The sequence below is a fragment of the Vidua macroura genome, chromosome 1, assembly GCF_024509145.1.
Source record: "Vidua macroura isolate BioBank_ID:100142 chromosome 1, ASM2450914v1, whole genome shotgun sequence".
Classification (NCBI taxonomy): Eukaryota; Metazoa; Chordata; class Aves; order Passeriformes; family Viduidae; genus Vidua; species Vidua macroura.
This window is the reverse complement of record NC_071571.1, coordinates 1,624,572-1,639,974: the sequence shown is the minus strand read 5'-3', so window position 1 is coordinate 1,639,974 and position 15,403 is coordinate 1,624,572. Positions and strand designations below refer to the sequence as shown.

The window sequence follows — 15,403 nt, the reverse complement described above, 5'->3', positions numbered from 1 at the left end:
TCCAGGTTGGATTTTTGGGAATATTTAGCAATGTCCAGGTTGGATTTTAGGGAATATTTAGCAATACGTCCATCCTGGATCAAAAGAGGTCCAGGCTGGAATTTTGGGAATATTTAGGAAAGGAGTTCCAGGTTGGATTTTTGGGAATATTCAGCCATGTGTCCATCCTGGACTAAACAAGTTCCAGGTTAGATTTGCAGGAATATTTAGCAAAGGAGATCCAGATTGAATTTTCGGGAATATTTCTTCCCACAAAACCGATCAAGAAGATCCACTGAGCATTCCAGGGAATTCCCACCTCCTGGAGCTGCTCCTGGAGCTGCGAGAGGAGCCGCAGGTAGCTCTGGATGTGCTCCCGGAAGGGTTTGTGGAGCACCGAGTGCAGGGCCAGGCTCAGGGAGCTCTCCGAGGTGAAATCCCGCAGGAATTCCTTCAGCACCGCCTTGTGCAGCTTCCAGGCCTCGCTGGAAAATTGGGAATGATGAGAAAGGGTTGTTAATTACCCTGGAATTCCCACTCTGCTGTTTTCCAAACTTTCTGCATGGTGAGGATGGAGAAAGCCATGAAAAATCCGGGAATGCGCTTCTTAAAAATTCACGTTTGCAGTTGTTGCTTCCATAAAAATCTGGCATTAGTGGGAATTCCCAGCCAGATTCCCACCCCTTCCCTAAATCCCCAGATCCTAAGTTTCCAACTGCAGAAGGAGCTCGGGGTGGTTGGAAAGATGAAATTCCAATCCTGGAATTGGACAGGGCTTGGGGCAACCTGGGATAGCAGGAGCCATGGAAAAATTGGGAATGTTCTCCTCAGAAATTCACATTTTCATTTCCTGCTTCCAGAAAAACCTGGGATAAGTGGGAATTCCCAGACAGATTCCTTTCTCCAATTCCATCTTTTCCCTAAATCCCCAAATCCCAAGTTTCCAGCTTCAGAAGGAGCTGGGGGTGCTTGGAAAGAGGAAAATCCAATCCTGGAATTGTCCAAGGTTGGAAAGGGCTTGGAGCAACCTGGGATACTGGGAGCTGGCCTGGGATGGAATGAGAGGATTTTTTTTGGGAATTTTCTGAACCATTCTGGAATTCTGGGATTCTCTGGTGTCCCCATATCCCAAGGATTCCCAAAATTCCCAAGGATTTTCCACCCGCTGACCTCTTGCTCTTGGCGGCCTGCTCGAAACCCTGGACCACAACAAAGTTGGCGAAGGTGACGAAATACCTGGAAAAAATTCCAAGGAGAAGTTCGAGAGGGAAATTCGGGATGAGTTCATGGATCCCAACTTTTTGGGAAGTTCCCTTAATCCCATAAAAGCACGTCCGGAAAAATGCGGGCCCAGATGTTTGATGGATTGAGATCAAAGGTTGGATTGGATCTTGGAATTCTTTCCCAATCTTAATTCCAGGATTTCTGGCAGATTTAGATAAGGCAAAAGTGCTGATAATCTCGGGATCCGTTTCCAGCAGATTTTATGGAATGAAATTCCATGAACGAATTTTCTGCTCCAAGCTGTTCATTCGAAGACTCTTCACCACAGAATTCCCATCTGAACTGGGAAAATTTGGGAATTCTGGGATGGAAATAATGGAGTTGTCACACTCCAGCTCTGAGCTTTATTTTTCCAAGTAAAACTTGGAATTTTCTTTTTCTGTCTCATATTTCCCAAAATTTTCTTCCAAGATCTGCATTTTCTGTACCAAAAATTCCCAGCAAATCCCACATTTTCTCCCAGCAAATCCCACATTTCCCATGCAAATCCCACATTAAACCCGGGTTTAATTCCCAAAGAAACAGGAATAAAATCTCAAGAAAATCCCTTTGGATCATCCAAAACCTCATTCACCTGGGAAATCCCAAACTGGGAAAGCTTTGGCCGCTTCCACGGAGAAGCAAAAACATGGAATTGAAGATTTTTATGGAATTTCAGCTCTCCATAAAATTTCATTCCCGCTGGGATCTCTGATCCCAATCCAAAACCACAAAATCCGGGAAAAATCACACCCAACCCATTCTCCAAGGATATTTTCCCTCTGTGGGCTCTCATCCCGATTTTTCCCGATATTCCCAATGGGATCAACCCGATCCTTTTTTCCCCGAATATCCTGGCACTCACTGGATGTAGAGGCTGAGGAAAAGTTCTCCTTTCCAAAGGATGTAAAAATCCTGGATACAACCGGAATTTTCCAACTGGGATTTCCCCCTCAGGATCCGGGAATTCTCCTCTGTGAAATTCCAGAGGGTTTGGAAGCGATCGTTGAGGAGCACCAAGAGCTGGAAGTTCTCCTTTTCCTTTGGATCCTGCGGCTCTGGGAGGGAAAAATCAGGAAAATGCCATGGGAAAGGAGGAATTCCCAAGGGATTTTCTGGAATTTTGTGGTTGAGAAATTCTGGGAAATGGGAAAATTCCAGGAATTTTCAGAGTTGTTTTGGCTGGAAGGAATGAATTAAATAATTTAGGAAAATAGAGAGGAAAACAATGGGAAAAATGGAAAAAACAGGGGAAATTCCCGGAATTTTTGGAGGCCATGGAGCAGTTTTTGCTGGAATGGGACAAACTCTATCCCAAACTCTCTGGACGCTCATCCCACTGCCCCAGAGGGAAAATTCCCACCCTTTTCCCAAGGAACCATTTCCAGTTTCCTTGGAGTCATCCCAGAAAGAATTCCTGGAAAAGCCCCACCCAGGAAAATCAAGGCCAGGAATTTTCCTGGATCAGGAATGCTGATCCCAGTGAAAACACTGATTGATCCCAAAAAAACCATCCTGGCCTCGTTCCCTATCCCCGATTTTAGGGAAAACATTCCCACAAAACATTTCCTCTTCCCAGCGGGAATTCCAGCTGGAAATCCTTTCCTAGATCGATTCCAGGTGGGAATTCCAGAGAAAAAATCCCAAAATTTACCTGCCTGGAGCAGAGGTTTGAGGATGAGGGCGTCAATCCGGGCCAGGCAGGAGGAGAAGTTTTCCTCCAGCTGGAGCAATGATCCCAAAATTCCCGAAATTCCAGCTGTGGACATGGCCTGGAAAATAGTGGGAATGAATCAAATCCCTGGAAATCCATCAGATTGCATCTCCAAGGTTTTTCCTTGGATTTCCAGCAAAGCTTCCCTGCCCTTGGCGGCGTTCCCGGGTGGAGCCGATCCCAAAAATCTTCGGGAAAAGTTGGGAAAGGAACGGAAACCAAACAGCACAAGTGGAGACAAGCCAGCCCAGTTTTCCCAAATTTCCCTGAATTTTCCCAAATTCCCGATGATCTCAGGGCTGGAAAAGCCTGGAATTAATTCCTTGTGTTAATCCTGATGGGGAATTTCCCATTCCAGAGGGGTTTTCCCGGGAGAAAATCCTGGAAATCCAAAGGATGAAGGAGAAATCTCTTCCCACCCCTCTCATTCCCATTCTTCTCCCTCTTTTCCCAAATTCCCGATGATCCCAGGGCCACAAAATATTCGGAAAAGCCTGGAATTAATTCCTTCAGGAATTAATAGAATTCAGCAGGATTGTTTTTCTTTTCCCAAAGAAAATTCCCCCAATTCCCAGAGAAAGTTCCCCCAATTCCCAGAGGAAATTCCCCCAATTCCTACAGAAAATTCTCCCAATTCCCAGAAAGAATTCCTACAATTCCTGGAGGAATTTCCCACAATTCCCAGAGAAATTCCCCTGGCGCTTTCCTGCCCAAAGCCTTTCCCAAGGGAATTCCAGGTGCTTTGCATGGGGCCTTTTCCAACACCTTTGGAATGTCAACATTCCCAAACAGGTCAGGCCTGTGGCTCAACTAGGCTGGGATTAACTAGAGCTGGTTTTAGCAACCAAACCTAAACCTGGCAGCTTCCCAAGGTTTATTCTGTTCCTATTCCCAAAAAAACCATCTGGAATCAGGAATCTCCAAACTACCAACTTTAGTCCCTGTTCCTCCCTGTTATTCCCAAATTTCTTTGGAATTCCCGGATTTTTTCGGCCTCCAAAACGCACTGGAGGATGGATTTTTTGGCTAATCCTGCCCACATTCCCAAAAATTCCCGTTTTCCTGCTCTTTGGGATTGAAACCATTCCAGGGAGCAGCTGCACACTCCAAAGGGGTTTTCCCTAAACAGCCTCAGCTTTAAGCCAGGCCTACATAAACCCAATTTAAACCCAGTTTAAACCCAGCCCCAAACTAAACCCAAGTTTAAACCCAGCCCTAAACTAAACCAAAATTTAAACCCAGCCCCAAATGAACCCCAAGTTTAAACCAAAGTTTAAACACAGCCCCAAACTAAACCAAAATTTAAACCCAGCCCTAAACTAAACCCAAGTTTAAACCCAGCCCCAAACTAAACCAAAGCTTTATCCCAGCCCCAAACTAAACCAAAGCTTAAACCCAGCCCCAAACTAAACCCAAGTTTAAACCCAGCCCTAAACTAAACCAAAATTTAAACCCAGCCCTAAACTAAACCAAAGCTTTATCCCAGCCCTAAACTAAACCCAAGTTTAAACCCAGCCCCAAACTAAACCAAAGCTTTATCCCAGCCCCAAACTAAACCCAAGTTTAAACCCAGCCCCAAACTAAACCAAAGCTTTATCCCAGCCCTAAACTAAACCCAGTTTAAACCCAGCCCTAAACTAAACCCAAGTTTAAACCCAGCCCCAAAATAAACCAAAATTTAAACCCAGCCCCAAACTAAACCCAAGTTTAAACCCAGCCCCAAACTAAACCCAAGTTTAAACCACAGACTAAACCCAACCCTAAAAGAAACCGAAGTCTAAACCCAGCCTCTCCTCTGCCTTTAATTCTTTATTATTTTTAAAAAGCCTCCAAAGCGCCGCTTTCCCCTCAAAACCGAGCCTTGGATCCCGACTTTCCATGGAATTTCGGAGCTCCTGGAAGGTTTTTTTTTTTTGGGATCGCCTCCTCCTGGACAGAAACCTGCTAAACCGAGCTTATCAACCCGGCTTTAATTCTCGATCTCTTGGCACCGCCGCGGCTTTCCCAGCTTTGTTTCATCCGCCCTGGAATTCCAGGCGAGGCTGGAAAATCCCTCCCTGCAGGAGCAGGATCGGGAAGTCCCGCCTAGAAAAGCCGCGGTGGGAGCAAGGACGGGGTTTAGACTGAGGTTTAATTTTCGCCGGGAGTGAAATTCCTTAAAAAGAACTGAAATTCCTCTGGGAAAGGGGGGGTTTTGTGGGGAAATCCGCGAAAATCCGCTCCGGAATTTGGAATTTGATCCCGGTTCAACCTAGGGAAAACATTCCCAAATTTCCTCCGGACTAAATCAAAATGATCCCGAAACCAAGCGGGAAATCCCAAAATTTGCTGGACTCTGGAGCGACCCACCTGGAATGAGGCAGCGCAGGAAAATTTCCGGCTGGAAAAAACTCCGGGAGGCGCAGAAATCCGGGAATTGTCGGTGTTCCCAAGGCTGGAATTTTTCCCTCCCATCTTTCCCTCCCACATTTGGAGGCAGAGCCCCAAATCCCAAACACCCACGGGAGCCGGGATTACAAAATCCCAAATCTTGGTTCCTCAAAACTCCTGCTCCTCCTCTTCCCGCCCCCCACCCCCCCCCCCCTTTTTTTTTTTTTTTTTTTTTTTTATTTAAATCATCCCGGATTTTGTCATCCCGGATTTTGTCATCCCGGATTTTGGGGAAGTTGAAATTTCGGGAAGTTGAAATTTGGGGAAGTGAAAGGGAAAAAGGTCAGGAGGGGTTTTGGGGGGGTTTCGCTTTTCAGCCTCGCTCTGTTCCCACAGCGCTTCTCCCAAAAAAACTTTGGGATTTTTTCCTCCTCCTTCCACGCTCGCTCCCATTTGCTGGAAATTCCAGGAATTCCTTGGAAAAGGAGATTTTTCCTGCCATTCACAGGCGGCGCGGGATGCGCCACGAGGCGCTTCCCTTCCGTCTAAAAACCCCAAAACCAACCCCAAACTTCCCGAATCCCTCGGTCAGGAGCTCCCAGAGTTCTCTGCTGCAGCTCAGCCACCTTTAACTCTTTCCTTTCCTCCTAAAAATCCTAAATTCAACCCCAAAATTCCCAAATCCATCGGCCAGGATGTCCCAGGCACCTCAGCCAATTTTAACCATTTCCCTTCCTCCTAAAAACCCCCAATGAAACACCGAAATTCCCGAATCCTTCGGTCAGGAGCTCCCAGAGATCTCTGTTCAGCTCAGCCACCTTTAACTCTTTCCCCTCCTCCTAAAAACCCCAAACTCGACCCCAAAATTCCCAAATCCATCGGTCAGGAGATTCCGGAGTTCTCTGTGCACTTCAGCCACCTTTAACTCTTTCCCTTCCTCCTTAAAAAACCCTAAATCCAACCCCAAACGCACAAATCCCTCGCTCAGAAGATCCCAGAGTTCTCTTCTACAGCTCAGCCACCTTTAACCATTTCCCTTCCTCCTAAAAAAATCCTAAATCCAACCCCAACATTCCTAAAACCTTTTAAGGGAACGCCAGACACCTCAGCCACCTTTAACTCTTTCCCTTCCTCCTAAAAATCCTAAATCCATCCCCCAAATTCCCAAATCCATCGGTCAGGAGATCCCAGACACCTTAGCCACCTTTAACTCTTTCCCTTCCTCCTAAAAGCCCTAAATCCAACCCCAAAAATCCCAAATCCATCCCTCAGGAGGTTCCGGAGTTCTCCGTGCACCTCAGCCACCTTTAACCATTTCCCCTCCTCCTAAAAACCCTAAATCCGACTCCTAAATTCCTAAAACTTCTTAAGGAGACCCGAGACACCCTCAGCCACCTTTAACTCTTTCCCTTTTCTGAAAAACCCTAAATCCGACTCCAAAATTCCCAAATCCATCCCTCAGGAGATCCCGAAGTTCTCTATGCACCTCAGCCACCTTTAACTTTTTCTCTTCCTCCTAAAAAACCCTAAATCCAACCCCAAAAATCCCAAATCCATTCCTCAGGAGGTTCCGGAGTTCTCTGTGCACCTCAGCCACCTTTAACTCTTTCTCTTCCTCCTAAAAAACCCTAAATCCAACCCCAAAATTCCTAAAACTTCTTAAGGAGACCCCAGACACCTCAGCCCCAGGAACTCCTTCTGCTTCTCCTAAAAAAACCCTAAAACCAACCCCAAACTCCCAAATCCTTCCCTCAGGAGCTCCCAGAGTTCTCTGCTGCACCTCAACCTTTAACTCTTTCTCCTCCCGCTAAAAAGCCCTAAACCCAACCCCAAAGTTCCTAAAACCTTTTATGGAGACCCCAGAAACCTCGGCCACCCTTGACTTTTTCCCTTCCTCCTAAAAAATCTTAAATCCAATCCTAAAATACCCAAATCCATTCCTCGGAAGATCTCAGGCACCTCAGCCCCAGGAAGTCTTTCCGCTCCTCCTAAAAACCCTAAATCCAACCCCAAACCCGCACATCTATCCCTCAGGAGATCCCAGAGTTCTCTGCTCCAGCTCAGCCACCTTTAACTCTTTCCCTTCCTCCTAAAAAACCCCTAAATCCAACCCAAAAATTCCCAAATCCATCCCTCAGGAGGTTCTGGACTTCTCCGTGCACCTCAACCACCTTTAACTCTTTCCCTTCATTCTAAAACCCCTTAAATCCAGCATTAAAAATTCCCAAATCCATCCCTCAGGAGGTTCTGGACTTCTCCGCGCACCTCAGCCACCTTTAACTCTTTCTTTCCCTTCCTGCTAAAAACCCTAAATCCGAGTCCAAAAATCCCCAATCCATTCCATCAGGGTATCCAAGACACTTCCGCCACTTTTAACCGAGTTTTCCAAATTAAACCAGTGACTCTGTGCCCATTCCGCTCCTCCCGGAGAAGCTTTGGCGTTGTGTAGAGCACAAAATCCAGCTTTAGCTTTATGGTTAGGGTGATCGCTCGTTTTGTGAAGGGACCAAAAGCCACGGCAGGGAGGTGAAGACTGAGGTTACACAAACGCTGCGTCGCCCTTCGCTTCCCTGGGCGGGTGTGAAACAGAGATTTTTGGAGTTCGCTTGAGCCACCAAATGGAATGAAGCATTTAAATTTCGGCTTGTAAAATCATGTGCGGAATTTTAACCTTTTACTTGACAAACCTCTGCCACGGCGCAAAGGGAGGAGGAAAATGCAAATTTCTAAAGAGCAATACCAGAGGAGGCAAAGAACCCAGATAAAGAAGCTCCTCTGTCTCCAAGCCCATCAAGACTGACAGACGTACTCAGATAACACCAAAGGACCGAAAGCGCACGCGCAGAGAGGAAAAGTTCAGAAGTTCAGCCATGAGGAAGACCACGATCTTCAGCCTCAGGACCACCGAGAGACCCCCGTGCGACCACCACAGCAAGCCACGCGTGCCCAGAAGGGCGGGGACTCATTTAGCGTGAGAGGCGAGGACAGGCGGGGCCAGGGGTTGAATATGCATGGAAAGGTTGTGCAATGTATTGCACATGGAATATCTTTGGGAATAAAGGGGTGTGGGTCAGACCGAGGCTCGGGGCACAAGTTTTGGAGAGATATCTGACAATACAGACCCACTTCATAACTAGCCCAGGGTGCGGAGTCTATTTATTTATTCCGCGTATCGCTTCAGGTGAAGAGACACAATCTGCCTGGGAGGCCGGGCTTAGGTTCCTCAAGTTGTCCCTTCCTTCCCAGGCAGTCCAGATAGACACAACAACAACAAAACAACACCAATGTCCCGCCTTTTGCACTGAGAGATCCTTTGTGAATTTCCAAAGACAGCGTGGGTGCCTTTCAACCTGCGCCCTTCTGTCTAGACAGAAATCCTGCCCGTGACGCCAATTTTATGTCACGATCCGCTCGCGCGGGGTGTCGTGATGGTTCCTTAACCGATCCCAAAAGTGCAAAAAGGCAAACGGCAGGGGACCGTCAGTTTAATCCCAACAAATGCCCCTTTATTGAGGTGCCAACAGCAAATGCCATAGAGGGGACAGAAAAGGGAAATAAAGAACAGAGAGAAAAGAGGGGAAGGGGAATAGAGCTACCAGAGGAGAGGTGAGATCCTCGATGGTCCAGCCGCATGGATCTGCCGTCGTCCGCGGGGGTGCTCTGAAGCCTTCCCAAAAGTTACGGTTCATAGAGCCTTTACAAAGCGAGTGGCAACTGGCCAGAAGGTGGGGAAGGTCAGTGGGCCATTGTGAAGAGCCGTTGGCCTGTGAAGCAGGTGCTGGCACGCAGGGACAAGCCACCGCTTGCCACAACCTGTCGGAACCCAAGGTGTCCCTCAGACACTCTTGGATGTTCCGGGTCCAGGGCGGAAGCCTCTGAGAGCCTGGCAGGCGGCCAGAAACCCCTGTGGTTTTGAGTTTGACCCATGGAACAATTTACCAACCTTGCAGGAAGAACAATAAATCACAAGAGTTTAGATATTATAATAGAAGTAGCCACAAAGTGAAAGGAAGGATTTTTGAGTGCTGTACAGGGGGGTTTAGGCTTTGTACAGAGGGGTCTGAGTTTTGCACATGGGGGTCAGGAGTTCTAAGATGGAGGGATTTGGGCCTGCCCCGTCCTCCTTCTTTCTCCTTCCTATTCCCCATGTTCTTGGTGGTGTTGGCACTCCCAGATTGGTTTAGAGTAGAAAGCCACTGTTCAACATAGGTGATAGGCATTGGGGAAAAACCATAAACATTTAATGTGTGATATAAAAGATGGCACCAGCCCCTCGAGGGACAGAGACAGAGACGGAGACAGAGAAGAAGACGAAGGGAGACGAAGACGGAGGGAGACGGAGAGAGACGCAGAGGGAGAAGGAGTCAGGGACAATGCCAGGGAGTGTGTGTGCCTTGAGATTATTGCAATAAACTGCCTTGAGACCAGACCACTGAAGACTGCTGAGTCTTTCTTTGAAGGCACGGGTTGGAGGAGAGACTTTACCACCACCCGGAGCCACCCCGATCTGGGGAAGATTCCGACAAAAACCTGCGGGAACGCAGCGCTCTGCAGGAGCGCTGGCAGTCACCGGGCCAGCGTCACCCGGGCCAGGCCAGAGCTCCTGTCAGCGTCTGCAGGGTCCTCGCCACGGTCGTGAGGCAAATGAAGGGAACTTCGGACTGCCTCTCACACCCTCCTCCTAAAAACCCTAAATCCAACCCCAAACCCGCACATCTATCCCTCAGGAGATCCCAGAGTTCTCTGCTCCAGCTCAGCCACCTTTAACTCTTTCCATTCCTCCTAAAAAAACCCTAAATCCAACCCAAAAAATCCCAAGTCCATCCCTCAGGAGGTTCTGGACTTCTCCGTGCACCTCAGCCACCTTTAATTCTTTCACTTCCTGCTATCAATCCTAAATCCGACTCCAAAATTCCCAAATTCATCCATCAGGATATCCCAGACACTTCAGCCAGCTTTAACCATTTCCTCTCCTCCTAAAAACCCTAAAACCAACCCCAAACCCACAAATCCTTCTCTCAGGAGCTCCCAGAGTTCTCTGCTGCACCTGAGCCACTTTTAACTCTTTCTGCTTCTCCTAAAAAAAATCCTAAATTCTACCCCAAAATTCCCAAATTTTTGCCTTGCAAGTCCAGAATGCTGAGGTTTTCATGTTCCTGGGAAACGGGGCATGGATGAGGAGCTGTGATCCCAAAACCCAATCCCACTTTTTTCACTGAGGCAACGCAAACCTTTCCCTAAAGGATGAGGGAGGGATTGGAAAACAAATCCCAAGAAAAAATTTGGATCAGCAGTGGGAATTTGCTTTGAAGAGCTGTTGGAAACCAGGATGGAATTCCAGGGTTAATTCTGGAAAAATCCCTTTTAGGAAAATCCCATTAGGATAAACAGGAGGATTTAGGGAAGAGTGGGATTGAATGGGACAGGAGTGGGCCAGGAGAGGCCGGAATTCCATGGGAATTCCCAGGGCAGTTCCCCCACCAGGCTGCCACTGGAATTTCTCCAGGAGTTCTGGAACCAGTCTGGCTCGACCGACAGGCCCCAGGAATATTTTATTCCCAGGGATTTGTCAGCCCTTGGATCGGGATCAAGGGATTGTCCCTTCCTTTGGAAGGATCCACGTTGGATTCATCCCGTTCTTCCAAGGGCATTGTCCAAACATTCCTTGAGCTCCATCACCACTGGGATGGTTTTTCCTGTGGCCTCAGGAGTTGGTGGCCTTGGAATGACCTTTCCATCCACATCCAACTTTTCCCATCCGCATCCAACATATCCCATCCATCTCCAACTTCCCATCCACATCCAACCCTTCCCATCTGTATCCAACATTTCCCATCCATCTCCAACTTCCCATCCACATCCAACCCTTCCCATCTGTATCCAACATTTCCCATCCATCTCCAACTTCCCATCCACATCCAACCCTTCCCATCTGTATCCAACATTTCCCATCCATCTCCAACTTCCCATCCACATCCAACCCTTCCCATCTGTATCCAACATTTCCCATCCATCTCCAACTTCCCATCCACATCCAACCTTTGGATATGGAGGAGAGACAGGAGAGACAAAGGTTCAGAACTGGTTGCTCTGGAGAACCTTTGGAAGTTCTTTCCATGCCAAACATTCCAGGACTTTTTTCCTGTGGCCACTTGAGTTGGTGGAGCAACCTTGGAGTTGCTTTGGAGCAACCTTCCCATCCCTATCCAGCCCTTCCCATCCACATCCAACCTTTCCCAACCTTTCCATCCCTATCCAACCTTTCCCACCTCCATGGGGACAACCTGGCCCTGTCCCACTGCGCTGGAAGCCACCTCCAAATGTGAGGGACATCCATAAAGATCCACAAAAAACAGGATCCTCCAGGATCATCCCACTCCTGCTCCTGCCCAGGACATCCCAAAATATTTCTGGGATTGTTATCCAGACATTCCCTGAGTTCCGTCAGCACCCGGAGACGAAATCTCGGAATTAGCTGCTCTGGAGAAGCTTCAGAACCTTCAGAACCTTCACCTTCCATGCCAAACATTCCAGGACGTTTTTCCTGTGGCCACACGAGTTGGTGGCCTTGGAGTGGCCTTTCCATCCCTATCCAGCCTTTCCCATCCCTATCCAACCTTTCCATCCCTATCCAACCTTTCCCACCTCCATGGGGACAACCTGGCCCTGTCCCCACCTCCGAAGGTGAGGGACATCCATAAAGATCCACAAAAAACGGGATCCTCCAGGATCATCCCACTCCTGCTCCTGCTCAGGACATCCCAAAATATTTCTGGGATTGTTATCCAGACATTCCTTGAGATCCGTCAGCACCCGGAGACGCCAAGACTCCTCATTCCAGGGAATCCCCCATTGTATCCCATTCCCAACATTCCGTCGGGACCAGCAGGGATTTGGGAATGTTTATCCCACCATCATACCCCATTCCTGATATTCCATCCAACTCAGGGAATTTGGGAATATTCATCCCACCACTGTGTCCCATTCCTGACGTTCCATCAGGAATTGCAGAGATTCAGGAATATTTATCCCACCGTTCTATCCCATTCCCAACTTTCCATCCAACTCAGGGATTTTGGGAATATTTATCCCACCGTTCTATCCCATTCCTGATGTTCCATCCAATTTAGGGGTTTTGGGAATAATTATCCCACTATTACATCCCATTCCAAACATTCCATCGGGACCGGCAGGGATTTGGGAATATTTATCCCGTTCCCAACTTTCCATCCAACTCAAGGATTTTGGGAATATTTATCCCACTGTTCCATCCCATTCCCAACGTTCCATCGGGACTGGCAGGAATCTGGGAATATTTACCACCCCATTATATCCCATTCCCGATGTTACATCCAATTTAGGGATTTTGGGAATATTTGTCCCACTGTTCTATCCCATTCCCAACATTCCATCGGGACCGGCAGGGATTTGGGAATATTTATCCCACCATTATATCCCAATGATCCATCAGGACCAGGAGGGATTTGGGAATATTTATCCCATTCCCGATGTTCCATCCCTGTGAGAGATTTGGGAATATTTATCCCATTCCCAATGTTCCATCCCTGTGAGAGATTTGGGAATATTTATCCCATTCCCAATGTTCCATCTCTGTGAGAGATTTGGGAATATTTATCCCATTCCCGATGTTGCATCCATCTCCAGGATTTGGGAATATTTGTAGGAAATGAGGCACATTCCCATGGACGAGCATTTTCCAGAATTCCCAGCTTCCCATCCTCCCTTGCGCCTTCGGATCCTTTCCTAACGCTCCAAAACATCGGCACAGACATTCCCAAATCCCAAAATTCCCGAGCTGAAACCCCTTGATCCCCACAAAATCCCACGGGAACAATTCCAGAGGCATCTCCACAAACCAAAAATTCCCTTTTACCTCGGGATCAGCCGGGATTCGGATCCATGGGAACGGGAAAATTCCTGGCTCCAGCTCCTTTCCAGCCCCAATTCCAAAGGGAAGGAAGCGAAATTCTTGGAATTCTTTTCTCCCAAGGTGCACCACAGCATTCCCGGTCTCCATGGAAACCTCTGGCGCTGGAAAATTCCATCGGCTGCAATCCGAGCCGGGAATGGCTCGGAGGGGATTTAAAGGGAAACGCCACCAAATTCCCAAATATTTCCCCAATTCCCAATATTCCCGAATTTTCCTCCCGGGAAAGCTGCTGGGGAATTTTTCGCGCCAGGAATTTCCGGCACCAATCCGCCGGAAGAATTCCAAATGCTGAAGGGGAAGGGGAGGATTTTTCATTTTCCAGGGATTTCCCTGCAGCCAAAGGGATTTGAGAAGGATTTTCTTGGATTTTCCCAGATTTAATAAATTTGATAAAATGAAATGATAAAATAAAATAAAAATGAAATCAATTCAAACCTATTAAAACACATTAAAATAATCTTAAAAATAAAATAAAACTTAAAAATTCAGATTGAAATAAATGAAAGTAAAAATAAAAATTAAATGGAAAGGAAATCAGCAATGAGATCAAATCGGAATAAAATAAGAACAAATTAAATAAAAATTTAATGAATAAAAATAAAGAATTAAATAAAGGAAAATTAAATTAAAGAAATCTAAAATAGGGAATTGAAAATATTAAAAAAAAAATAAAAATAAAGTTTAAGGTAAAATAAGTTAAAACAAAAATAGAGAAAAATTAAATGAAAATAATAAATAAAACATAAAATGAAAATTGAATAAATAAAAAAGTCAAAGAAAAGTTAAATAAAGAAAAATAATATTAAATACATTTGAAATTTTTAAAATGACAAATAAAATATAAAAATAAAGTTTAAGATAAATTAAAATAAAAATAGAGGAAAAAAATTTAAAATTGAATACATAAAAATAAGAAAAAAAGTAAAAAATAAATTCAAAATAAAATTTAAAAATAAGAAAAAAAAAACCCTTAGTTTTTTACAAATAAAATAAATAAAAAGAAATAAAATAAAAATACAAGAAAATTGAAAATAAAACTGCTGGGAATAAAAGGAATGACCTGGAATTCCCATCCCAGAATTCCTGGGATTTCCAAGCCCATGGGATGCATTCCCAGAAAATTCCCTGAACCTGATCCTGGGATTTCCATTCCCAAACCTCTGGGAATAAATGGATGGGGGTGGAATTCCCATCCCAGAATTCCCATCCCAGAATTCCCATTGCTATTCCAGCACCTGGAATGGATTCCCAGAAAATCCCAAATTTCCACAGCGTTTTCCCAAAGGAAAGAATTCCATTCCCAAAGCTCTGGCAATAAAATTAAGGATCTGGTATTCCCATTTTATGGATGGGAATGACTCAGAATTCCCATCCCAGAAATCCCAGAGTTGATATTCCAGCACCTGGAATGCATTCCCAGAAAATTCCCTGAACCTGATCCCAAATTCCCACAGCGTTTCCCAGAATTCCATTCCCAAAGCTCTGGCAATAAAATTAAGGATCTGGTATTCCCATTTTATGGATGGGAATGACTCAGAATTGCCATCCCAAAATTCCCAGAGTTGATATTCCAGCACCTGGAATGCATTCCCAGAAAATTCCCTGAACCTGATCTTGGGATTTCCATAACCTCTTCCAAAAGGAAAGAATTCCATTCCCAAAGCTCTGGGAACAAAAGGAAGTAACTGGAATTCCCAACTCATGGATGAGACGTTGGAATGACCTGGAATTCCCATCCCAGAATTCCCAGAACTGATATATCCGGAGCACCTGGAATGGGTTCCCAGAAAATCCCAAATTTCCACGGCATTTTCCCAAAATAAAGAATTCCATTCCCAAAGCTCTGGCAATAAAATTAAGGATCTGGTATTCCCATTTTATGGATGGGTATGACCGGGAATTCCCATCCCAGAATTCCCAGAGTTGATATTCCAGCACCTGGAATGCATTCCCAGAAAATTCCCTGAACCTGATCTTGGGATTTCCATAACCTCTTCCAAAAGGAAAGAATTCCATTCCCAAAGCTCTGGGAACAAAAGGAAGTAACTGGAATTCCCAACTCATGGATGAGACGTTGGAATGACCTGGAATTCCCATCCCAGAATTCCCAGAACTGATATATCCCG

The 15,403-nt window shown here is 46.1% G+C and overlaps 1 protein-coding gene across 2 annotated transcripts in view; it reads right to left on the bottom strand.

Annotated features, from left to right (window-relative positions):
* The window catches only part of ALS2CL (ALS2 C-terminal like), a 42,918-nt gene extending 29,615 nt beyond the window's left edge, over positions 1-13,303 (bottom strand). The window contains exons 1-5 of one of the 2 annotated variants that reach the window (XM_053995820.1): positions 13,221-13,303; positions 2,897-3,014; positions 2,108-2,300; positions 1,150-1,215; positions 299-464 (exon numbers count right to left, since the gene is read on the bottom strand). In XM_053995820.1, coding sequence (XP_053851795.1) covers positions 299-464; positions 1,150-1,215; positions 2,108-2,300; positions 2,897-3,011 — 540 coding nt within the window. In that variant the 5' untranslated portion in view covers positions 3,012-3,014; positions 13,221-13,303. Of the gene's footprint in view, positions 1-298; positions 465-1,149; positions 1,216-2,107; positions 2,301-2,896; positions 3,015-5,305; positions 5,389-13,220 lie in introns of those variants that run through there. The other variant, XM_053995812.1, reaches the window with a different exon arrangement.
* Between the last annotated feature and the right edge of the window lie 2,100 nt (positions 13,304-15,403).